Here is a 26,875-nt window from a genome sequence, read left to right as displayed (position 1 = left end):
TGAAGAAGTGGGTTGCACCAGCCAAGCCAAACTTCTGAATATATGATGACACACAGCAAGAGATATGGTTGCTTCCATGACTCTTTAATATGCATGAGCTTCTTGTAGCCATGAGGCAAATAGGAGGTAGGACCAGCTCTGCAACGGTGATTTAAATCATTTAGAAGTTAATGGGGGGGGGCGGTCTTGCAGTGACGACAGCAGCCTTCGGGTCAGGCTTTATTAGAAAGAATGCAAAACGGTTGCTCTTGCAGGAGGGTAGAGAGAAGGTTGGTAGAAGTGGTCATGCGGAGACTGGGGTGACGTGTCAGGTGACACCGTGCAGTGCTGGCAGCTGGCCACCGCTGCCCTTCTCCCCCCACGTGCCCAAACTGTTGGGGGAACTGCATGCTGTTTTGCATGTGTGTATGCAATAGCTCTAGTTTCAATCTAGCTTAACATAGTCGCCTGTTATTTTATTACCCTTGTAATTTTTCTGGGTATTTAATTAAACTGTCAAAAAATGTGAGTCGGTAGTGTCACAAGTTGGATTTTGCTGTTAAAGCAAATCTTGTAGCTCTTGCCAGTTCTTAGCAGTTCTGTGCAGGAGCTTGTCTTGGATGAGTGCGCCTGCGCAACGCAGTGTTGTGCTGAGCTTTGTGATGTTAATATTAAAAAATTTGACACTCAGAGATACCAGTGTGGCTGCTCAGCTGGTGAAAGGATCAATGTCCTGCACAGCTTTAGAAAAGTAAGGCAAGCGTGGGGTGAGCTCCTGATCCTGGCATTTCATTTTTATGCAAGTGAATGCCTGGACAAAGACCCTCCAAATTTTCATTTAGATTCTTTTTCTGTTTAATCTATTTTACCGTCAAAAGGCAAGCGTATGCTCTACATCCAGCTGCTTGGTCGTTTTAAGGCATTGGTAGCTTAAGGCAGATGATGATGATGTCAGTGAGATGACAGCGAGTTCCTGTGACCTGTTTTGCTGACTGCTCCGTTGGGAGTTGCAGGAAGAAATTAAGGGCCACAATAATTTAAACTGTGATTCGTCCTGTTCCCGCTCACCTAAGCTGACTGTAACGGCAACTCCACTGGCCTGTCACCTCTCTTTCTTGGAAGTTTCTGTGCTTCCTCCGAAATACGGTTACACCACTGTTGGAAACTGAGACTAGTTTAGATTTAATCATTTTGTTTTGAGGACACCTGCATAAATACGTGTGGAACATGCGAGTTGCTGCACTCTCACGGCTGGTTCTTTTACTCAGTTTGTCCTCTGCACCAGCTGGACCACGCATTAGTAGTCCTCAGTCAAAGATGACTTTCACAGAAGCATGAGCAAAAATGACGCTCACAGCAGTCCTCTCAGTTTCGTGCTGATGGCCGTGTCACCGCAGCTTCTTAGTAATCCACTCACCCTCTGGGAAAGTCACATATTTAAGGAACATGAGCAGAAAGAGAAGGTGTCTGCTTTGTGCCAGAGTTACAAGACGTTGCCAATGGAATTAGAATTTCCTTGTAGACAGCAATCAAATTTCGCTTTTCCTCATATATTGATAAAACCTAAAACCCTCAAATTGTTCTGTAGCCATTAGTAACTTAACTGTATTATTTTGAGGGTACATGCATAAATAAGTGTTGAATTTATTAGTTATAGTGCATATAGCAAATGAAAATAAAATAATAGTGAGGATGGAGCGTCCTTGTCTCTTAACAGCCCTGGTATTCTTGCTGTGGGATAGGTTATTTTGAGCTACTGTGTTTCCTTTTTCTTGCTTTGATTAAACCCACTGTAGTCCTACGTTCAGTTAGCATTTAAAGGAGCAGGCAAGATGCAGTATTCAAAAATTATTCTAGAGCATCGCATGTCCGTCACACTGCATATGAGATTTTGAGTACATATTTTCTAGAACTACAACAGCAAAGGAGCTTGAGGTCACTCTCACAGTTGGTATCTTTTTCAAGAAAAAAAAAAAGAAAACTTTAAAAAATACTGTATGTAGCAGACTATAAATGAAAGAAATGTACTTGTATATCAGTACAATCCATTAAACATACATAACCTTCTGAGAGATATGGCAGTATCATTCCTATATAAATCAGTTCATAAACTCATTTTTAATTTTTTGGCAGTCTTATGAAGCCAATTAGCTTGGTAATAAATATTCGGCTTTAATGGGCAAGTAAATAATTAATGTTATTGCCTTTGTAAATTTAGCTTTTCAGTTATAAATTAACATAATTAAAAGAGTAATGTGTCAGTATGCATGTTACCAGCCAAATCTAAATCAAGCAATTAAACTGTAGGTTTTTCACATCAAATGAGTTGAGTTTATAATGATACAAACTGTAGACATAAATTTATTTTTCATGGACAGATTCATTACAGAAACACGAAGGAAAATATTTTGCAGGAGATGTAATCAAGTATATTATATTAAGAACCGTAAATATATATTTTTAACTACTTTTTGTTGTCCTTTCACAGTAAAATAGAAAGGCAAGGGAAAGCACACTTCCCATCAATCTCTGGCACTGGGATAATTGCCTATGTGTTACTATAATGGTCACTGTAAAATTGTTATTGCTGGATAATGGTTGCCACATCTCTATGTTGGTTTGATTGCGAAAACACAATGAGGTATGGATCTGAAAAGATACAAATTGCCCTCTAGTTGTTAACATCAAAAGCTCCAGGCTGATTTACACCAGCTGAGAAGTTGATTATACTTTTTTTTTTTTTTTTTTTCCCCTTTCCTGCTGCCTGTTGCTCCAGACTTTGTGATACGCACGTGCCAGCTTACCACATCGTTCTTTAAACCTAGTCGGCGATCAAAGCAGCAGTGTTTTTTCTTACGGAGAACAGAGGTGTTAATAGGAACGTGTAACTGTGTCTGATCTGAATGCAAAGCAGATAGAGCAGGACGTAGGCCTTTAAGTAGCCCTTGCAGAAGAGCAGAGCACAGACCTGTATCTACAGGTTGGCTCAGGAAGCTGGGGGGTCCCAGCAAGGTTTCTTGAGCTGCTTGTGAGACACGGCAAAGGGCCTTGCTCCAGCGCCCTGGGCCACACGTGAAACCCCAGCTTTCAGCGACATCAGACTGTAGGAACTTGGGCCTTTCTCTAGTTTTTATCTGGAATTTCACAGGGCATTACTATTTCTCTGAATGGTATCAATTTATGATTTTTAAAATACTGCTTCTGGATGAAAACAGAAAGAATCCAAAAGAAGCGACTCTAAAACACGTGCACGTATATAAACACACGCGTACACACGCGTGCACAGACATGCACATGTGAAAAAGTGAAGTCTGAAAATGTGTCTTATGTCAAACAGGGCCTGAGAGCCCCTACTAAAAAAAACCCAAAGCTACAGACGTTTCTAATCTTACAGGCATCTCAGATTGTAATTTATCATGGGTTGAGTAGTCTATTTATAACACTTCAAAATGTTTCTAAGAGCGGCATTTTGCAAACTGCCAAAGGTTTGCAGATATGTAATGAGAAGAGTTTCTTGATGCGCAGGCCTGCCTGCATCCGAACCTGTTCAGTGACATTTCTGCGAGCTGTGATTTCATTTTCCATTCCAGAACCCAGTGGGCAAATTTATCACTGGCAAAAGCCAACTGAAGTCAGTGAAGTTATACCAGAGATAAATTCAGGTCAGTGAACTTTATTTTAGTGTTGTTCAAAACGTTTGTAATACTATGCGGATAGATAGCTTTAAGCTTTCCTCCCCCCCCCCCTCCCCCAAGTATCCAAGTTATTTAAGGGTGAATGGACTGAAGAAATTTACCCTTGAGATTAATTTGTGCTAATTGACTTAAGTACATGCAGAATTACAGGACAGTTTTGACAATGCTATTATTTCGGGTTTTAGAAAGACCTTAAAAAAAAAAAAAAAAAAAGCAAAGCTAACTAAACTCTCACATATTGTCTAATGGGTCATATTTTCAAACAGATTTTTAACTGAACGGTTACTTACCAGCATGATGAACTATGGGTACAAGAGAGCATTTGGGAATCTAGCCACCTGATGACACAGATAATTAGCTTGTAAGCACCGTTAACTGTATACATAAACGCACATCTGTAAATGAGGAAAATTTGTATCAGTGACAGGGAAGATTTTGGTCTCAAACATTGCACTGGGATGAATAATTTTTCGTCTGTATTTCATAATTATACATTGGCCATGTCTAAATTTAGACATGGGCTCAGGTGAATTGTATGGTTTCTTTGCAAACAGTGGCTTAATGAGTCTTTTCTTCTCATGCCTGGCTCAACCTGGATTTAGTGACATATTTCTGGCTGAAGTCTAGTAATCACAGACTTCCAACAGAGTCAGCAGTCTTGAGCTGCATCTGAAGAAAATTCAGCATATTTTATAACAAGGTTATTTTAAACCTGCCTACATTTGATACTGTACTTTTAGCTGTTTTAGTTTTCAGCACAAATCAAAAGATTGCTCTGAGACGACTAAGAGCCTAATGAGATTGAAGGTAGTTCAGCTGCTTGCTGCTGGGGACAGCTCAGCCGTGCAGTCTGCCGGCTGTTGTATTTCTGCTCCATTCATTAGGATTTACAGTGTGCCAAGGAGAGCGGCCGTTACCAACTGAAGCAGTGTGCCACTGCTTTATTTTACAGGTGAATGAGAATACTTCAGATCGTTTGGAGGCTTGTTGGAAAAGTCCGTCTAACCCAGTCTTGTGTCTCCAGGAGCAGACAAGAGTAGGTATTTACACGAGTTAACTCTGAAGATTTATTTCTCACGTGGAGTCTGAGACAGGGATGCCTTCTGCATGAATACCATATGGCCTCAGCACTGTTACTGAAACGTTTCTTTAGCTGAACATGTAAGACTAGGTAGCCTGGTCCAGAAAGTGTAGAGTGCAGCAGCATGTGTTTGGAAAGGGGAGAAGCCATGAAGTGAGTGCTGATGTGCAGTTGTGAACGTGTTGGGGGTGACTGTTCACTGCAAGGTCCAATTCTGGAGCTTGCAAGTGCTCCTCTTTCCTTATAGTCCTTTTTATCTTAAATCAACTTTCTTCAGACTTTTGATACTTCCCCGAGAAAGCTCTACTGTTGTCCTGGAGACCTCGTGATGTTCTGGCTTCTCCTTGGCTCTCAGGCACTACCCAGGTGCTACGGCCCTGCAAAGCCTGCCTGAGCAGCCGCTCCTTCTCGCCATGTGCTTGGATGCTCTGCCAGACCATGCATCTCCCTCCCGTGCGTCCTCCAAGCTCTGTCCTTTTTATGCTAGTTGCTGAAATTGAGTCACTTGAAAGCTGTAGAGATTTACCGGGCTTTGATACGGGTTTCCAGCTCCAGCTGAGCTTTTTTTTTTTTTTTTTTATTTTTCTCTTCAAATATACGAACCACATCCTCAAAAGCTACGTTTCCGAAGTAAGTTTGGTGTTTTTCACGTGTCAGTGAATTTGATATACTTTTCAGGCTGAAATATAAGATCCATGCACTGAATAAGGCCATCTTTATGTGTTTTTTATGGACTTGGTTGTCTCTTACCTTTCCCTTGGGTTGCAACAACATAAAACTACAGCAGCGGTGGGACTTTCAGAGTGACAGTATACTGTATACAACTAATTTATCAGACAAAACTTTTCAAAGTTTGAAATGTGATTAAAAACAATTGTTTTTACCAATATAACTGAACAAAGTTTAGTGCACCAAAGGAGGATCACATCTTAGACTTTTGGCAAACGTATCAGAGGTTGACGTTATGTATACTTTTTAAAATTGAAGCATTGAGAACGATAATCTGAATTAATAATTGAAAACTACTCAGATTCCAGTTTGAAAACTGACTGACAGTTGTGTGTCCATTGCGTGCAATAGAATCCAATATACTTCTATTTTCTGTAATGTTTAGCATACTAGCTTATCCCAATATGTTCCACAGAGATAAACAATAAAGTTAGAGTTATATAAATAACTTTAGAGATAAGTAACCTTAGCAAGGGACAAAAGGTTTGCTTAGCAATGACATTTAACAGTAGATGGAGATATACATTAATTTATTTATTCATTTTCCAACAAAAACCGGGAAAGAAATGGCAATAATGAGACACAGAAATCTCTGAAGAGTGACATATTTGGAGTACAGCAAAGACAGTCTTTTCTTATAAAAAGTCTTAGTGCAAGCCTGTAATAAATCTCCCTGATTTCAGTGAGAGCGGAGGGAGGCCAGTGCCAGAACTACTGAGAAATTTCATCTGCATCATGCAAAATGGAGTGCCCTGAACATAAAATGAAAAAAAAACAAGGCAAAAGAAAGGAGAAAGTGTCTGAATGAGATGTAGAAATCATTCCTCAGTTTTGGGTGGCAAAATACAAGTGCACTGAGTTCAAATGAGATTAAAGTTAATAGCGGTCAAGCTAATACCTTTGATAAAGAGAAATACAGTATGTTTATAAAAGGCTTATGCTTTAATGTCCTGATCCTGTAATACAATCCATTTATATGGTATCAGCTGTGGTAAAGAGATCCAAAGGTATTGAACCTTCTAGTCATAGAAGTGTTTCTCATCATAGAATATAACTGAATTACAGAATAGAAAATATGTCCCAGAAGAGTCTCCGGATTTGTATTTCAAGGCAGTTTTTTTTTTTTTTAATATATTAAAGGAAGAAAAAGGCAAGAAAAGGGTAGGTTGTTTGAATCTTGCATAGTCCTCGGGTTCTGGTGGTATTTAATTCACGGGCTTTCTCTGACCCCTTTGCCATGCAGGCAGGGCCACCTTTGCTGTTGAACATGTGTGAATGAGCCCTGACTGTCGGATGCTGCAGCTGCATGAACAGATTGACCCCGGCACAAGCGAAAACTTGGAAAGCTGTGCCTGGGCACTGAGGCAGCAGTGATGTTAAACGCTTACCTCAACCATGTAAAAGTTTACCTTGGAATGGAGCCAAAAAAAAACATTTTTGCACAGTAACATAATTTATTCTAGATTGTAACATATATTGACAAATTTTGTTTCTCTTGGGGCACATGGGGTTTTCACAGCGCAGCCCACCCCTGCCTCTCTGGTTATAGAGCCTGTGTCTTGGAAACAGCATGGAAGAGGAGAGTGGATATATGAGCCAAAGAAGGAGAGAGGTGGTTGAAAAGGAGATACTCGTTGCGACGGGTGGGGTGGACAGATTATCTCCTTGGCTTAGTGAAGAATGGGATAAGGGAAAAGAAATGCACTGACTTTGACATATCAATGAATTAAGGACTCAGCCATCCTAAATCCTATACCATCATCATCATGAAAATCAGGCTTGTAGTTTAACTGTGATCCTAAGACGAGTGACATGATTCTTTTCTAGTTACGTTCCCTTTTGAAATTTGAGTAAGAGGAAATCCAGTTAGATGTTATCATATCAGCAAGGGTTGTATCACACAGCTGCCTCTGAAATAAACCTGTTAGCTGTTTTTGGAAGAACTGGGTTTATGTCATTATTCAATTATTTTGAAGATCTGGCCAGTTAAGTGCAAGCTATTTGATCCTCACTCGGTCCTACACTCAGAAAATCAGTTAAGCTTTCACTTTTTTTTTTTTTTTCTCCCAAGAATGTGTTTCTGTCTCTTTGAAGTCATTATTTGACACGGGCATATGCATTGCCGTAACTTTATCATTACTTTCAATTGAACTGGCAGAAGAAACAGTAATCTCACCAAAGAGCTGCAGAACAAGGGCAGATGTATATGTCTATGGCTGCAAGCACTTTCCTGCATTGGGGGCACAAGAGATCTCATTTTGTAGTGTAACCAGACTGTGGTAGTAGTAGTAATAGTAATAACAGTTAATAGCATAACTCAGTGATAGTAGCTAGGCGGTTCAGCACCCTAGCAACTTAATACTTTTGAACTTGAGAAGCAGCCTTTGTTAATGTAAGTTCTTGTCTTTGAGATACACGTTTTATTTCAAACTGGAAGTATTTCCACTGTATGTCTTGGGTTTCATTTTCAGAAATTATTTGCTCTTATGCAGCAGCAACCAGACATGTGCAGTGTGTTAGCATTTTGTAATCTGATAAGGCACAAATCATACTTCTGTAGCACGTAGCATAACGTTAATGCTATTGTGATGGGAGCAGTTCATAAAACAAGCATGGTTAACCGCTACTCTTCCTTCCTTTTTCCTGGACATTCTTGGGTTGCCCTTAAATGACAAAAAACCAACATTAACGTTCAGCAACTTCGTAGTATTGCATTATATTCCTATCAGGTGGTGCATTCTCCATTTTGTTATTGCCTTGCATTCTTTAGTTGAGTAGATTTCCTAAGCAAGTCCATCAGACCCTGGCCTCCACAAAATTTCCTAATCATGGATGTTTTCACTTGACTTGCAGTTCTACTTCCACTATTTGTTTTGTTGGCAGGGAAGGAGAAAAGCCTCGAAACAGCTGAGTGTCAGTATTGCTGGCGACGTCGGTTTTATTTATGTTTTGTGCTCAGCTATTGTGAATGACAAAGTATGCCTGGGACACAGTTGTGGGCAATGCTCTAAGTGTTACAGTTGGAAAGGTGCCACAGTTGCATTGCTACCAATTTTTTAACATTAGCCTTCTGGAAAGAGGAATTCCAAGTCTCATTTTATTCCCCTGTTCACTGGTATCACCTTTACACTGAGTTGATTTCAGTTCCTTACCAGAGTTGGAGCAGGCGGGATGAGCTGTCGATCCTACAGCTTCCTTGACGTGGCAGGAGCAGAGAAACAAATCCTATAAAATATAGAAGCCAATTTCGCTTAGGATTTGAGCCATGAGGAGTCAGGAGCATCCTTTGAGGTAGCTGAATACCCTTCCTTTTGGCTGAAGCTGATGATCATGATGTGATCCTTTACAGCCACACTATCCTAGAGCACTAAAAAAACCAATGGCTCAGTCCCGAGGATATGGCAATATGTAGCAGCCGTTGCTTACTCAGCTGTATGAGGGCTCATGCCCAAGGTTTAATGTGAAGTTATACCCGCTAATGGATTGATATAATCCCCTGCTGTGTTCAGAGCACGCTCTAGGATCTCAGTGCCGTACTTAGTGTGTGTTGTACTTGTCTGCATGTGTGCACACAAACACACCTCGCAGACAGAGTTTTGATTGATTAATGGCCATACTTGCAGTAAAAATAAAATAACTTTTGTATTTAGGCAAGGAGATATGATTTCGATTGTTTCTATGTCACTAGAGCCTTTAAATAATGAAATGTTTCTATGCCCAACTAATTTCTTCAATTGCGGTTAAATAGGTTTAGTTTTTGAGAACACTGATGCTCATGTGAATTCCTACTATACGGCAATATGTGCTTGCGAGTATGCTGTTCAGTTTCTAGATATGTTTTTTTTTGCCCTAAATCCTCACTAATATGGTTATTACTATCCATGAGGACCAAGCTGCATCTGGGGCTGTATGACACCAGGATGCAAACCGACTGCAGTGGTCAGATAAAGGTGCAGCTGGCTGGTGTCCTCTGCCTGACAGTCATCAGTAACAGATGCCTAAAGAATGTAAGAGCAGGGCTAAGGTATAGCAAGGCTTCCTTTGAGGTATTCTCCCAGCCTGCAGTGATTTGTGGTTTGGGGACATCTCGAGATGGAAGTGCTGTCTTCAAACTTAATGTTTGATCTGGTTTGTTACCTGTAATGTGTATAGTTATACTGTATAGTTTGTGCTTTCTGTCAGAGTAGTACTGAGGGTCCTCCAATGGAAATACTGAAATGGTGAAATTTCTGAACACAGAAACGCCCTACGTATTAGAATTGGTTTTGTTTCAAATAGGAGCAATGCCATGTTTTCCCTAATCTCCTTTGAGCTAATTACTAACCGCTATGTCTATACACATTTACGTGTATGAATACATAAAAATATATTTTGGCTTAGAATCATTCACATGAAAGGTTTATTGCAAAACCTCTCGGATTTGGGGAACTGGACTAGAACGGCAAAAATCCTTTTTTTGCTGGAAAGGTCTCAGCCAACTCCAATTACAGCTCATCATAACTTTTTTGCATTACTTTCTAGGCTCCTTTTACCTTACTGTATTACTAAACAGAACCAATTTTCTTGCCTGCATCCCTCTATATTTCTGTGATGCACATCATCTGAGGACAGAAGAAGCACGCTGCATTCAGGCTGGAGCTTTTGCATATTGCTGCTTACAGGAGCCCTGGACGCAGATTACCTTGTACCTGGGGTTGGAGGAAGTCCACAGTGAGCACTTTTACTGGAGAGGTGGAAATGGTGCCCAGTCATTCAATTGTATTGTTTTCCCCTCCATGTCCACACCTCCCGTTACCAATGTGCAGGACCACAGGAGGGTGGGAAGGATGTCTCTGTTCTTCAGAGTCTGGCTCAGGCGACAGCTTAGGTGGGATTTGCAGCAACATTGTCCAGCTTGCTGCTGCTATGCTCTCATTCCTGTAATGGTAGTGGTTAGTAGTGAGGGAAGCTTTTTTTGTCTTCGCCAAGATCTGAAAGTGCACTCTCCTGCCTGTGCTGTAATTTACGATCCACCCAGCAGCGCAGGAATTCAGACACTACAGGAACTCGAAGCGCAGGCATAGCAGCGTATTAAGGCAATGTGCCTACTTCTCCTTACCAAAGAGATTTGCTTCAGATAAGCATGGGCAAGTTGTACTAAACCGGAGCTTTCAAAAACATATCTTTTCCAACCTGAGACCAGGCTCCGACACTCGGATTGCAACGATGCTCTAGTCCCATTACTGTTCCTTCTGCTCTTCTGCTCAATTGATGCTATAGCTAATACACAGAAATGTAGAACTGATTTTCCTCCTCACTTTTTTCTTTTTGTAATGCAATTTTAAGAGGAAAAATGAAAAACTAATTGTCACTCTGGTTGCCAGAGATAGAAGTCCCTTAAAAGCAGTAGAACTAAGTCCTGCTTCTGCCTGCAGATCAAACTACTGCAGCATCAGCCATTCCTGTACCCATAAGTCACTCAGCAGCCATTTCAGTTGGCAGTCTGATTTTTCATCTGCGAAATGAAATGAAAGGCATTATGGTTAGGATGGAAGAGCATACCAACTATAAAGGTCTACTTTTGTCCTTCATGTCTGAGTCCAAGAGATGCAGAAGGTCTGAAATATGAAAAATGCTGTCTCAACACCTCCTCAGGTCACCACACCATGCAAGCGAGAGAGTGCAAGAAATGTAGGCATGGGCTCTGCCATACTAACGCCTGCTGTACGTGTCACAAACAGCTCCACTTGTGGAGCCTTTAGGCATGATACAAAGCATAAACCACTTACGTAAGGTCCAAGGAAGTGATTCGTGCTAAAGAGAGTGAATCTATTTAGTTATTCTGATATGTGGTGACTGTGATTGCTATGCGGACTTTTAGTAAAAACAGGGCGGGGGGGGGGGAACAATATAACTTGTGGCATGGATAGTTTTACACACTGATTGCTGAAGCCTTCCTTCTTGCAAGCCCAAAAGCTAACCAGGTTTTCCGGATAACTTCAACTTGCTCATGGTTTTGGGACTTTGTAAAGCTGTAATGGGAGTGTGTGGTATTTAGACCTGCCACTGGCTCCTTCTATATAGGAGATCTCTAAGGAATAAATATGTCTACGTATCATTTTTTTTCCTCTGCTGCTCTTGTGTTTCTAGACAAAGTTAGAAACCTGTTGCCTTCGTGGCTGCTGCATTCAGTTCGTTGCACAAGGTCTCCGTAAGAAGAGGTTTAAGGATAGTGCCCACCTCACGTGTATCCCTGTCACCTGGGCCAGTGCCCAGGCTTGGATGGGCTGTGGGAAGGTGCTCTGCAGCATGGTGGCCAGGCGACTGGTTCCTTATGCGGGTGCCTACCCTACATCTGTGCTGTGGCACCTCGGTGGGGAACAGCAAGTATGGCCAGCTGTGTTACTGAGACCTTGGAACGTGGTGATACACAGCTCCCTCCCTGCCGGAAAGCCTCTGGCCATTTACCTGACTCTAACAACTTATTTAGAGATTGAGCTTCGGGAACCTATCGGAATATTGGGGGGCAGTCAACACTTCCCATTAGCCATAAGGCCTAATGTAATTGCTTGCTTAGGAGCTTTGAATTCCCTGAATGAGAGCTGTTTTAACAGTGCAAAGTATTAAGACTGAGGCTATGCCTATGCTTTTAATATGAAAGCCCTGTCATTTTGCAGAAATGCCATAATGAATTAAAATATTCCCTATGGAAAAGTGTACTACTTGCTTGCTTAGTATGATCTCAGACTGGAATAAAATGCAGCCATTCGTTTCCTGGTGTACAGACACTATTAAAGCATTGTAAAGCAGGAATAGCTTTGTACCACAGTTCTTGAATTCAAAGATTGCCCTCAGAAGGTGCCGTGTATGATGGATTGTCACTGACTCTGTGTCCTGGCTTGACATTTCATTCCTATCAGATGTCGTCTTATGTTCTGCTCTGAATCTGCCAAACAACTGACCCTGGAATTTAACGCCACACCTTCTTCTCTTTTCGTTTTCTGAACAGCATCTTTTGCAGCTGAGGCTCTAAAGTGCTGGAGGACGTTGCATCTCCCTCAGGGACAAGGATAAGGGTGAGCTGGAGCCTTTGGGGAGCTTAGAAAGGAATTGCCGTTGGTGGCTGCCTGAGGAACTTACAGTCGCGCCAATGTTGCTCTGAAACGAATTGTGTCCAACACTCAGAACTATCAGGTTTGGTAAGGTATGTGATTTTGCCTCTACTTTCGTATTTTTACTCTTTTCTGAAAGTCTGCAAATGGGGAAAATAGAAAAATTACCAACCTTCATGTTTATTGCCGTGTACATGCCATTCTCATACTGCCTCAGTAAATAACCTTTGTTCTTTTTGAGTTTGGATAACTTTCAAGTGTGAAGTGTTTTTAAAGTCCCAAGATTGAGGAGGTGGGGGTTTATGTGAAGTGTTTTATTGAATAAATTGCTCGTTGATGATGGTGTTTTGCTGCTGTTGATGTAGAATTGTTGATAGGCATCTGTATTTTGAAAGTCCCACTTGTTGTATTTCACTAGTGACTGCATTTCAGAGGGTCAGAGAACAAAAAAAATAAAGTAGCCCATTTGTAATACAGCCTTATGCTTTCCTTAGCGCTTTGTATGTTCTCATTGTTTGCCAAGGCCAGGAATAATACCGATTTCTTACACGTTCTTATGATCTTACTTACAATTTTTGTACGCGTGGACGTTCTCGTTTCAACAGAAGCGTTTCCTTGGTTTTGCTATAAGTGTGGCAAGAAAATATGCAGCACATCCTTAACAGGAAGTTGAGGACTGGGGCTTGAGGAACACATTGCGGAAAAAGCCTCTGCTATGAGAAGCATTAAGGGTAGCGTTGCCTTTGATACTACAGCTTCTTTAATACAGGCCAAGTTATTTCTGTGGAGGGAAAGTTTGCTTTTAAAAAATGAAATTTAAAGTATTGGTTCCCAGGTCTCAGTAGAGTGATATCAGATAATGCTCTTCTTTTTATTTAACATGTGTGTATTGACTTCTTTTCATTGTTGAACCAGCAGTAGAGTCTTGTTGAGAAAAGTACAGCAGCAATATAACACCGATACATGGTGTTAAGGAAGAAAAAGCAAATAAAAGCTAAGACTTACTTAAAGGTCTCTAAGAAAGCATGAGGCATCCAGGAGAGTGTGCATTTATTCTTCTGCTTTTTTGGTGTGGCTGCACCAAAAGTATTTGCTCTGCAAATCGTAGGCTCTAATCCTCATGCTTCAGCACAGTTCTGTGGGAGGTGCAGGGCACCCCGGCACAGCTCAACAGCAGCTCTGGGGAGGTGGGCAGAGAGCTGCGCTCCTTGCAAACTAGCAGGACAAGGCAGCTTCTGCACTGCCAGGAAGCAGGGGGTTTGTATACACCATAGGGCACTTTCTTAAGTGGACTTTAGCTGTTGCGGTTAGGGTCATGGGGAATGCTAGCAGGTTGCAGTGATGAGCCCAGGACCACTGTGGACAGTGGGAGATAGCACAGAGTTACCTGTTCCCAAGCGTTGCTTGTGGCAGAGCTGTCTCTGCGTGATGTTGTTGCCCCAGTGAAACAGTGAGGGTGGGCTGGGGTGCCACAGCAGCGTCATGCGGAGACTGGTACCGCCACGTCCCAGGCTGCAGCGGGCGCTCAGAGGCATGCTCTGCTGTGCTCTGAGCGCCCCTACTCCAGCATGCAGTTGCACAATGTCATAACAGATGGGAACCATCCTGCTTAGATTAGCTGTCTATGTTTTAGGTATCTAAGCTTTTCATTAAGCTCCCTGAGTAGTCAGTGAAGGCAGAGAGGCATTTCTAGGAGGAGATTTAGGCTGGACATCTCATGGATCTGCTGTAGAGTGGCTTCTGGAGGCACTTGCCTGTCTCCTTGATTGTAGGGGAAGTTAGTGGGAATAGCTTAGATAAGGTGCTCAACTTGTAGTTATTGAGAGCCAACCACAGCATATGCTATTAATTTTCCTAGACATTTAAAAAAAATGCTGGCGTGAGGGACAGGAGGGTCCTGTCATTGAAACCATTGCAGTACTTGCTCCGTTTGTCTGTCCACTTCAGCAGCACCTGGTTTCTAGACTGAGAGGTTGTTAAACATCGCTCAGGCTTTTGTTGCCATCTTTACTTTTGCTTATTTCCAAGCCGCTGCTCTTGTGATTATAGTACCTAGAAGGGAAGGCTATAGGAGGAGTATTTCATAATCAAGAGGCCTTTTTGACCCATGTGCCGGAATATTTTGCACTGTTCTGAGGTAGAAATCATAACAGTTTGTTTTATTCCATGTTTCTGTTGGAGATTTGGAAGTGGAAATGCGTAAATCTTTCTTGCTAAGAGTGTGCGTGTTTTTGCAAGCACAGGGTGCACCAGGATACGCAGGAGTCTGTTACCAGGTGTGGGTGATTGCTGGCTGATTTTCATGCCCTTGCAGCGCTTCAAAAGAAAGGGAGGGGGAACGCAAACTAGAAAACAGCTGAAATGTCCTGGTTCCTGCCTTTCTAGTGTTGGTCCATACTAAGAATAATGTTAATAAGATTAAAAATAATATTAGTAGAGTGGCTTGGGAAATGTTATAGAGATGTCTCAGCCTATTCAAAGAATAAACTGTTTGCCCTTAATAGTGACAGTAATGGTGCCAACCCACTAAAACCTGGGCAAATTGGGTTTTGCAAGGCCAGAATGGTTGTGGGTGTGATTCCTGTGCTGTGCCTGCGACCAGCCACATCCTGCTCTCCTGGGGCAGCCTGCCACGTGAGCAGCGTGGCTTGGGCTGCGCTGTAAGTATTAATTTGAAGTGGAAGTTGTGCAGGACTTTGCAGAACTCCACAGTTTCAGAGGTGAAAGAGCATTTCCCACACGATTTGCACATAATTAGTATTTAGGCATTAGGCTCTAGGCTGAACTTTGGTGTATTTTCTTACTTTTTGTGACCATCAGAGCTAAAAACTTGCTTCTTATGTAATGAACAACATTTCAGATATTTTTGGCAACTCTTGATCTTTAGAAGAGCATTGCAGACTGAGAAGTTCGTGCTGACATTTCAAGATTTGGCAATGCTGCCAAATCAGTTGTTCAATCAGCTAGCCAAGATCCCTTTTCTACCCTTTCTCTTCGTCTTGGGGGACTCATTCAACCTTACTGGCATAATTGACCACCAACATCTTTAATTTATCTGTTCTCGTGAGACCTTTGTACCACAGAGAAGTGCTACTTGTCGCTATTTTACAGATAGGGGCTAAGGAACACAGTCACTTCTAGGGCACTTCCGAGGAGCCAGTTTCAGTCTCTCTGAAATTTGTGTGGTATCATAGCGCGACGCGTGCATTTGATGCACACAGCTGGAGGCGTGAAGGTAGCCCTGGCTGAGTTGCTGGAGAGCCTATAGGGCAAAGCGCAGAGTTGGATGCGGATCTCCTTGGTCGAATCCAGCACTGATCTGGATCAGTTCTTTGTGTGCGTCCTGCGCTCTGTAGCGAGGTTTCGGTTAAGTGACTGCAGTAACACTGAAAGATATCAAGACCTACGTTTTAAAAGCAACACCTCTGGCTCTTGTGTTTCTGCTGGAAATGACAACATATGTCCGAATAATGTTTATCTAAGTGCATTCATCTTATGCAACATAACGTTGTTTGCTTATGTGAGACAAGGTGGTTTCCTTTCAACAGCACTTATGTGATTGTGGTGATGGTAATCTTGCTGTGTAAGCAATTACTTTTAACCAAACTGTAGATAGCATGAATAGTAGTATTTTTTCTTAAATTGCTCATTTTTAGATTCGTAACATCTGGTTATCAAAACTCTATGTTCTGCTGAAAAGGCACATTTAATAAATATATCACAAAAAAATTTAAGTAGCCATTAAATATAGTTGATTAATTTTGTCTTACATGTAGAAGTAAAAAAAAAAAAAATCTTTGTTCATTTAATGTGTTTTATAGATTTCATGACAAGTTAATTGTCTTCATTACATGGGCATAAATCCCCAAGGTAATTCACCTTTTCCAGATGAGTTGCTTTGCGATTTTTCCCTTTGCTTTGTTTAAGCTGTAATTCTATTTTTATTTTTGAAAAGTTTAATCTCAGCAGCACAATTTTTACCATTCCCAAATGTTCTGCAAATCCCCCCAAGTTAAAAAACACTTCTTTGTGTTAGGTACTGTGCAGAGGTAGTGCTGCAGCTGAGATGGTCCCATATGGGTAAAGAAATGTTTTTGTAGAGAGAGATATATGCAAGCCCTTCTTGACAGGAGGAGGAGACAGGTGTCCTTTTGTAACTGCTTATATTAGGTGAGCCACTGAAAAGTTACTGCTTAGACCTTAATGTGACTTTCCAGTGCCTTGATGAGGGGTGCAGGTCCGCTGGCTGTGTCTGAAAATTTGTTAATAAAATTCTCCTTCTGCATTAGGAAGTAAAAGTTTAATTGGAGTGTCCAGGGGTGTCTGCTTAATTCCAAAAGATAAGTTCAAAACTTTTCTTGAATGAATTCTGTATTCTTCTTGACTGAATTTTTGCATACCAAAGTCTGAGAAAAATAGAACTGCGTGCAGGATCACTTCTTACATGTATTTTTCATTAGTAAGTACATGGTACATCAGTAAGGTAGACTGAGCCTGTTTATATGAGTAATATCCATGAAAATGTTTTCTAGAATTTCTCTGAACTGTTTTGCCAGGGTGAGGAAATCTAATGGCTATTGTGTTTTGCATGTTTTGTTGCAAGATCAGCAGTCTTGCTGTTAACCTACCAGTTCCGTTGATGACAGCACTTCTGCAGCCCTATACCCCCAGCTTCTCTTGATAGGGCTTTTATTAAATCCATCAACCTGACATATATCAACGCACAATTTCTGGTAGCAAACATCTTGGTACAAAGTGAATTAAAAAACTGGTATCACCAGCAGAACTGAGTTGAATTTCTGAAAGAAAGTAAGAAACTCCAAAGCTAACATGGAGCTCTTCAGATATCAGTCGTGGAACAGTCATAGACAAGGCTTTTGCCCTTACTCTTGAAATACTGAAGAGTCAGTGGAACTGTCCAAAGTCATACGGATGGGTTCATTCCTGGACTGTCTGGTGCTCTGCCTTCTGGTCTGTGAAGCTTTGAGTGTTGCTTCAGAGAGCGCAGTGAAGGAGTGGCTTATTTTCTTTCAGAGAACTTTCTTCTCCAAGGACTGAATATCTACTTGTAATTACATCATACTCTAGTCACTGAGAAGTTTCAATACTGAGAAGTCACGAATACTAGGCAAAATCTGAACCAAATAAAGCTTCTTTCTCTGAAGAGAGAAAGCAGCTCTCTCCCAGGGCCTCTAAAAAAGGGGTCCTCTAAAAAGCTGCTGCTTGACATCCCACAAGCCGTGCCATAGAGGCAGACTCACACTGGGGTGGAGAAAGGGGACTTCTTTGCAGTAGGGGCTGCAGATGTTTTGAAACTATCTGGCTCAAAACCCAGGTGGGCTCCACCTTCCGAGAAGATGTTTCACTGTTTGCTCTTTCACCTGTCTGTCTCCCTCTCCCCATCCTGCTTTTCTCTCCTTTTCATTTTTGCATCTCTTAGATGATAAGCAGCTTCAAGCAGGGCTGTCGTCTCTTTGGTACTGCTCTCACTGCACCCCAGCTTGGTTACCTCTTATTTTTGGCAAGCCCACACTATAAAGTATTAAATAATAATAATCCGATGCTTCTTGCTCATGTCATGTCTACTGTTGGAAAGGTATCCACTGGCAATTTGCGATCTACCAGAGAGGAAGAGGAGGGTGGCCAGCAGTTGATGTGGCAAATTAATTATGAACTCCCATCCTCCTGCTCTGCAGTTAAGGTACTTTTGCTTTCTAAGCTTTACATAGTGCATCACAGAAAAATATAAGAATATTGCATTTTCTTTCTGGAATGGGAATTTTGCTAGAACAACGTTTAGGAGAGAACACCACATCTGGGACTGCTCATTAAGGATGCTCTGGGGCCTTTACTGCTCTGCCTGCAGCTGTGACACCGTCCAGGGAGTCACTTTTGCCTTTCATTGGACAAAGGTTAGCTTAACTGCACATCCCAGTTGATGACGGTCAATGTGTGTGACGGGGAAGTCACCCATATGCAGTAAGCAGTCAGGGTGCAATCTTTTGTGTTTCTTTGTAGTGATAACTTGGTTGTGTTCAAGTTAAGATGAGCTACAGCTTATTATGTTTTCTACATTTGAGAGTGACTAAGAAAACTGCTATCAGGATGACATATTTATTTCAAAATGATTCACAAAGCTGACCTGTGAGGTAGGGGGTAGAAAAAAAACAAGTTTGACAGGCACCATGTATCCCTGGAAATGTAATTACCTGAAGGAACAGGTCTGTCCCTGAACAACCTCCGCTTAATGGCCACAGAAATAATTGCTGGAAGCCTCAACGCCGTGTGTATTTTGGGTGCTATTTTGGTGTCATAGTTGCATGCCGCGTCCTGGTGGTTTGAGCTGAGTGCTGCAGAACCAGCACAGTATAATTTATTTAAGTGCCAAAAATGCTCACTCTTATGTAGTTCTGTAGAATTCATGAAAGAGCCTGAAAGAATTAGGGTTTTGGGAATCCCGAACAACTTTTGTAAATGACTATTTGGGGCTTAGCTAAAGAAATGAACATTTGTTGTAACTTTCTTCAATGAAACCTACGCTTAGTCTAAAAGGATTCTGAAGTGTGTGATGGCAACAGCCTTGTAAAGCTGCAACGTTAGCTGGCGTGAAGTGTTACGGAACTATTTTGCTGTGTTAGGAGTCTCTTTTTAGACCAGAATGATTCTTCAGGCTGTTTGAGCTTTCATTTCAGGGTACCAGAAAGCTCTGCTTTGCACATTTTTATAGTGAAAAATGCTCTTGACTAATTTGACTGTTCTTTAAGGAGCGCGATGCTCTAAGAGATACCTAGGATTGTGTAAAAGCTGAAATGCCTATCTAGTGAAAGCCACTGGCTTAAATCACAACGATGTGGCTTCCAGTTTTGCTTTCCTGAGCTCTGCCTGCACATCAGCATAAACCTCTTTCTAGTGCTACGATGCTGATTTTTTTTAAATCCTTTTGCAGCCAGGGGCCTGTATTTGGAAGCACAAGCCTGTTGCACAAGTTCTTCAGATATGCCGTAAATAATTACGAATATGTTTAATGACGGGAAGCTGATACATACTGAAAACATTTGGAAATAAGAGAGAATGTGTGCAGCCAAGCGTTAGCTGTGAATGGAGAGTTCTCCTTGGCATCGTTTAATGGGAGCTTTCCAGCTTGTCGTTTCTGCGGTGAATACGTAGAAAATAAAAAAAGCTGAAAGACAAGATAGCTGGTGGTGAATGGGAGGAGAAATGGCCGAGGCTGCTTTTCATGTTTGGGAGCAGCGGGGGGATCTGGAGGGAGCAGCGTATTTCTGTTTCTGCGTGTAGTGCGTGTGGCAGTCTCTGCCTCCAAGGGGCCAGGCACAGGCATCCCCGAAGCAAGACACCTTTCTGTTCCTTCCCCACCACAAATCTAATCTATAGTTCTCTCCGGCCTAGTCAGTAGATAACAGGGAGATGTTTCCTTTATGCTTCTTTACAAGCTGGTTAAGTAGCTCCGTTGATACCACACCGGAAGCTTAAGGGCTGTCGGTGTTGGTGGGCCTCTACTTTTCCCCCACCTGAGGAGCTGGCCTCTGACTTTTTAAGAGATTCTCCCTTTCTTCCAAGTGCCATTGTGCTTTCTGCTTTTAATGTGACCTGAGAAGGAACGCCTAGTTTTGCATCGGATGTCATGAAAGCCTTGGGCTGAGGGATCAGTCTTGCATGCTGGTGTGCGCTCAAGCTGTGTCACGATGAGACCACAGCCCACGCAGGTGGAAAAGTTAGTAACCAAAGCATTGAGGGTAAAGGCTGAAAAGGGCAAATAATGTGAAGCTTAAGAGCGTGTCATTGTCCTGGTAGACGTCATGCCGCTATCAGGTCCTGGAGGTTTTCAGCTTCTGTCCTTCTGCCTGGCAATGCCCTGGAGGGGCTGTGTCAGCATACAGGAATAGAATAAATATAAATAAAATATGGAGAATTCAGGAAGTCTCTCACAGCTTTTTTTTTTTTTTTTCTTACAGAATTGAGTGTGAAAAGTGATGCTCACTGCCACTGCAGCTGTGAGGACCTTCCCAAGTGTTTCCATGTTTGTGACTGAAGTAAGGAGGTTGCAAATGCTTCTCCACACGGTTGTACCTTGCTGGGGTGCCATGAACACAAAGGAGGCCTGTGCTTAGGTTCCAGCCTTTGCTGGCTTCTTTCCTGAGATTTTGACTACCTCTTCTGCTGTGTACCAGTGTGGCCCACTGCCCTGTGTGTGATGACAGCCACAGCAGAGGAAGCTCACTGAGCGGCTTGCCAGCTGGACATGTCCCTGTGGCCATAGTCTGACTTGTCGGGCGGTCCAGGCGGCAGCTGCTCACTTGCATAGTCTGGTACTAAAAAAAGGTGCCCCAGTTTGGGATGAGTCCATGTGAATTGGCCGTGATAGCAGGCTGAGCGCACCGCGTAGTGGCTGCAGAGCATTGGGTGATTGCCTGGGAGAGCTGGGTGGGAGAGCAGCTTGCTGGGCTTGCCCTTCCCGAGAAGGTAGATCAAGCGCGAGAGTATCATTGGGACTAAGGAAGCTCCACAGCGTCCATGATGGGGTCTGCGCTCATGCACGACTTCACGTGGTTGTGGTGCCCCCCCCCCCCGGCATTGAGGCCTGTAGGTTGTGGTGGAGCTGGTGCTACAGTGTTGCAGAGGATGATCAGGGCGGTATGAGGGAACTTGTCCATGCGTGCACGGCGGCTCACGTGGACTAGTGTCTCTCTCCTCCTCTTAGGAGCGCTAAGTTTCCCTCATGATGCTCTTAAAAGGTGGCAAAGCAACAAGGAAAAAGTGCTGCTCGTTAGGAAAGCTTGTAGGCACCTCTCCGTGGCTTGGGAGCAGGTGAAAGGGGGATGAGTAGGCACACATCCTGCTCACTTGCTGTCTGGGAGGAATTTCTCGTTGCTAATGATTAATTCGAATGTTGCTTGTCATGAGTACAGTGTGCACAGAGTGATAAATCTGTGGCGGGTTAGAGGTTGAGGTTGCTCAGTGCTGACAATTAGTTTGAGCCACAGGCTTTGCTTTCATTGGCATTTTCACAGCATTAACCCAGACCTTGTCAATTAAAATCCAGACACATTTTGATGAGGGACATCTCCTTCTAATGATAATTGTAATAATATCACTTTTATTTATTTAAGACCTGTCAAGCAGGCCATGTTTCCTGGAAAGTAGCTGCCCACGTTTCCCATTGCCTAAATAACGAGGAAGTATCTTTGAGTTTCTAAGGTGACATTTCATTAAAATAACCAAAGCAAATGAGGCTGTAGCTGTTCGTCACTGAATACTTACCAACTTCAGTCAAGGTAATTTGACTTTATTTACTTATTTTCTCCACTTTGGAGGCTGATAAGCATTTGATAATTGCCTAAAGTTGATGATGGGGATTTATGCTATTTATTATTGGCTTTTCTAATTATTTGACAGCATAGCTTCAGAGAATGTCCTAGGCACCTATCAGTTTATGCACTTGACCTTGCGGAAAAGGATTGATTAAATAACTTCTCTGAGAGACAAGAAGTCTGTAGGAGAACGAAATCCAGAAATGCTGTCAGTGTTCTAGTACATTAACTAGAGGTGGCTTTTGATGTATTTGTATCTGCAAATATGGCTATATTTAGAATCTCTCCCAAGCCATAAAAATGAGTGTTTAATAGTTGGGGTGGGAGCTATATATCTGATATCAATTGAAAACCCATTGTGGTTTTATTTTAGCATGACATGAAAAATAACAAAATGAAAATCATGTTTAATTTTGCATGGAAAAATACTTTCCAGTTCTCTGAGAGGTGGTTTGTAAGCGAAATTCTTTATGAAAAGCTGGGGTAGGGAAACAAAAAACTTGCATCGGGTAAGATTACACATAGGTCTTGCCGTGTGTTAGGTCTGTGTGTGTCTGCATGTGTGCAGAATGCTGCACCTTTTTTTATTTAGATGTTCCCTTATTTTTCTACTAAGCAATGGATCACTGATCTTCCGCCTAATAACGTATTTTTATTTCCTTTATTTATCATCCCATTCCTTTGAAGTCTAGCTTCTTCAAACATCAGCGCTCCTTTATTTAAAAGCCTCATCAGTGTTGTAGATCATCTTCTCTGGTCCTTCTCTGAAAGGTGTAGGAGACGGGGAACTCTAGGTGATGCCATAATATAAATAACAATAAGCTTTCCTTATTGCTATAGCAACTAGAATAATGTCACCAGTCATTAGTAGTCCAAAATTCAGGGCATAGCATGAACTCTGAGTAGGAAATCCAGACACAAAATACTGCATTAAAAACAAAAGTTGAGGAATAATAACTGAGAAGTAAATGAACTTGTGCTACTGTGAATGTATTCTGGAAGTTAATAGTTGTGCTTTTAGTAAGGACAAATACTAATCCACCTCCACTCTGGTATTGCTTTTTTTTTTTTTTTCTTTCTAAAATGAATTGGCAAGCCTATGATCTGCAATCCAGTGAATATAGAAATTGCACAAATTGCATAGTGTAGCTTGAAGGCTGTAAATATTATCATATATTTTTCCAGTGAGCCTTTAGCAGCTGCGCTGTGTGTTTGTCTCTCATTACTCTCATTTTTTAAGAGCACATTTATAAGCATTAGAGATAATCAATAAAGCCTGACCTACCTTTGCGAGTTAAATAGGCCTGGTCTGAAACTACCAGACTTAAAGAGATCCAGATTTGCTAACGGTGATTTAAGAGCAAGCATGGTCCATTTGCAAGATATTTTTTTTTCACTTCTGAGAGGTTTGAATTGCATTGGAAGGTCTGGCACATTGCACATTTGAACGTGGAAGTCATGGCTAACACTTTACTGAGCAAGCCATTATGTGGGAACTGCCTTATTACCTTACAATTCACTATATCTAACTGTAAAAGTAGTATAATTAATCGATACGAAACACACCTCACTGTTCAGGGTAAAATCTGTGTAAAATTTAACTCTGAGCAGTATTTTCTTTTGGTTGCTTTTGGTCTTTGGGAGGCATCAAAGGGGACAAAATGCATATATAATTTAAAAAACAGCAATAATCGTCAAAAATTGAAGACTTTGAGAAGAGCTGAATTCCAGCTAGAAAGATATGTATTCATTATCTTCCTGGCATGCAAATACAAAATGCTGAACAACAGATTTCTTTTTTTTTTTTGTTATGCAGGTGGAGTTGTTTTGAAGATTTATTCTATAAAGACCTTACTGAGAAGAGCGGAGAATATCAGTGTATTTAACAGTATGCTGCGCAGGCTCTTGAAAGGAAGACAGTTATTTGCAGCACCCAGCTTTGTTGCTGGTTAGACCTCCACTACCTCTGGGAGAGTGATGCCTTTGGAGGGGCTTCTTGGGTGCTGTGGTTTGTGCTGCCTGCCCATCCCACCCAGCTCAGGGGGGAAGCCTGAGGCAGCTGGCTGGCCGAGGTGCTGCGCTGGGGGGGGTGCAAAGCCAACCTTTTAACCATTTCCTGCTAGTATTTAAATGACTGAATTTGTCGTTTGGCCCTTTCTGATGAGAACGTGGAAGGGGAGGCTGGGGAAGGGCAGCGTTTGCCCGCAGTGCGGATAGAGCTGGGTACGAGAAAAGGATGGGTCGATGCTGCGCAGGCTTTTATTTGCTCATCTCATGACTTTTAAGGGTTTAGTTTAGGAAGCTGAAAGCCACATGGAACGGCCACGTGTTGTGAAAGACAGGTTTGGTGATACAAATTAAATACTTTATTGGCATAAAATTAGTGTGAAAGGAAAGCTGCAGGTAGATGTTTGAGGCAAATATGCTGAAAAGAAACCTTCCAGCAACATCCCTGTGTCCTGTAGATGCTATCTCTGTTACAGTAAACTCTTTTAGGATGTTTTAAATGTTTTTATGGGGCTTGTTTGTCATAGCCATCAAGCCATCTCTAGGTCTAGTTTTTATTACTGTTACATGTAGTGTGGTTGCATCTGGAGGCTCTAGCTGAGACTGGACATAGTAGATACATTCACTGAGAGAGTGTGTCTCAGCTTCACGAGACAGTTATGTATCAGCCATCCTTCCTCCTCCCCTGCATGGCTCAGATTTAGAGCAAGAGATGTGTGGACTGAATAAAAAGCTATCAGAAGGCAATATTGCTCAAGCATTGATGGATATCTAAGACTTGTCATGTTGTTTTGTATGTGGTAATTCTAGTTGCAGACCTGTGTACATGTCATACTCAGTTGAGCAGCTTATTAAGAAACATTATCATTAAATAAACATTGTATTAATAAACAGTTTTATCTATCTACCTGTAAGACCAATCTGAGCCCTGCTGTGCTAGGGGCTGCAGAGAGAGTTCAGGTCTGACAGTGCTTGGCCCAAAGAGATTGCACGCTAAAAACAAAGATAAATATATATATATAGATAGTGGGCGAATGAGGCAAACTTGCCAAAAGTGTGGAGGCGACAGATGGTGCACAGCAGTGGGGCTGAAGGAGCTGCAGGACTTGGTCAGTAGTGGGGCAGCTCTGATCAAAAACTCTTCTTTGTTGTGGTGCCTGTACGAGGCTCACAGCAATCGGGGATTTGGTTTGCTGAGACTCACTCCTGCCTTGTTAACTACTATTTCTTGATTATTTCTGTCTATATCCATCTGCTGCCTCTTTTCTGTTAGAGCAGCAAATTCCTTAGGGTTCAGACAGCTTTTTATTTTGTGTTTGTGCAGTACCTAATTCAGCAGAGTCCTGGCCCAGGGTTAATACAAGTAGCTGTTAGGCAGTGGCTTTTAAACGTGAAAATAAGACGTTGGGAGAACAATTATTTTCACATTCTGATTATACTTATTTGCATTCCGATAACTGCTGAATCTTTGAAACAGAAAAATTCTTTAAGTAAATGTTATACGATTAAAACGACTGTAATAATTGTCTTTAGCACAAACAGTTTTTTGCAGGAATTGCAGTTTTTTGCTTGTGGTTGTTTATATATACATCTGTATTTGTCTGGCAAGTAGATGTTATCCTACAGCATGCTGGCTGTTGCTTTCTTAGGTGGTTATTCATATTTAATATAGCTCTCCCACATATTTGCATACACAAATGTACACTTGATTTTAACACCTGTTGGCATCCCTTAATTATATATTGATCCTGTGGCTGTTGGCTTTGAGGTTTGTGCAGTGTGTTTGTGCAACCGCAGATAGTGGCACGTTCTGTGTTATTCTTTTTTCTCAAGACCTGAGACTGTTTTGCACTGACCTGCCAGCTGAAATGTACCCTTCTGGCGCTAAGCCACAGCTAAGTGCCTTTCAGTGAATTCTCGGCTATAATCCTGAGCTGATTTCTGGGATGCAATTCACTGGTACGGTTATCATATCAAAAGGGAGTGATTTACATTTCCTGCACGTCTCGGTGTTGCCAGCCTCTGAGAATGCTGCAGAGAGAAAGTTAACATAATTTGATAAAATAACTAAAATGAGCCTATTTACAGTGTTGCATCTTACACTGTGGAAGAATTTAATGCAGACAGAAAGTTGGCACTAAATATGAACCTAGGCTGTGCTCAGAGATTAATTTTGGAACTTGTTCCTAAAGGCTGAATGTGCAGGGAGCTGTGTGTTTTCCTTTGTGTTCCTTCCCGCTCCGTTTCGCGTTCTGTTACCTCTTAACGTCTTTTCTCTAGGTTTTGAGCCAGAGTACTGTTTGTGTAATATATGTTAACTTTGTTTTTATCTGACTCTCTCAGCTCTCTGCAGTTTCCTTTCAGAAATGACATTAACAGTCGTGCCGGCATCACTTGTACAACGTGAAAAACTTTACGCTGTGATATTTTAAGCATGTCCATGCGGGAGATGCCACAGAAATGGCAAGGCTGCAGTATTTGCTGCTGGTTCTCATGCAGCTACCTGTGCTTGTATGTAGAAGCCAAAGGGACCAAGACCTCCCCGTGCATTTCCTGTGTATCAGTTACTTATCAGAAAACGCAAACACAATTAGGAAATGCAAGGCAGGTTGTAGTGCTGAGAATGCGGCCCTGACTGGCGTCTCCAAGGGTGCGCAGCGCTTAACATACACATATCACGTCAACAGATCCCTTTTCAAAGTTAGCATGGGTTAGGTTGCCACTCCGAAGTCAAACGTGTGTAAAGAGTTTATCTGGTGTAGGTAATTGAACTGACAATGTTAGTCTCTGAGCCAAATTCCTGCAGTCTTGTCCGACTTCAGCTTTATTTCCTATTTTTACAAGCACCTTTGTTCTCCAATTTATTATTTGTGTTGCAATGAGTGTTGGTATAAAAGGGGCATTCAGTGAAATACTGTGCAGAGCTCTCTCAAGTTTATTGCAATTTATCCTTCCCATGCGAGG

General features: G+C 41.9%; 1 protein-coding gene across 7 annotated transcripts in view; it reads left to right on the top strand.

Annotated features, from left to right (window-relative positions):
- The window catches only part of SGCD (sarcoglycan delta), a 361,056-nt gene that overhangs the window by 119,201 nt on the left and 214,980 nt on the right, over positions 1-26,875 (top strand). For 3 of the 7 annotated variants that reach the window (XM_068959758.1, XM_068959757.1, XM_068959765.1), the window contains exons 2-3: positions 12,473-12,667; positions 20,549-20,626. In XM_068959758.1, coding sequence (XP_068815859.1) covers positions 20,567-20,626 — 60 coding nt within the window. In that variant the 5' untranslated portion in view covers positions 12,473-12,667; positions 20,549-20,566. Of the gene's footprint in view, positions 1-12,472; positions 12,668-18,215; positions 18,277-20,548; positions 20,627-23,847; positions 23,853-26,875 lie in introns of those variants that run through there. The other 4 variants (XM_068959759.1, XM_068959760.1, XM_068959762.1 and 1 more) reach the window with 4 other exon arrangements.

Source organism: Struthio camelus, chromosome 13, assembly GCF_040807025.1.
Source record: "Struthio camelus isolate bStrCam1 chromosome 13, bStrCam1.hap1, whole genome shotgun sequence".
Classification (NCBI taxonomy): domain Eukaryota; kingdom Metazoa; phylum Chordata; class Aves; order Struthioniformes; family Struthionidae; genus Struthio; species Struthio camelus.
The sequence above is the reverse complement of the archived record's forward strand: the minus strand, read 5'-3'. Positions and strand labels throughout refer to the sequence as shown.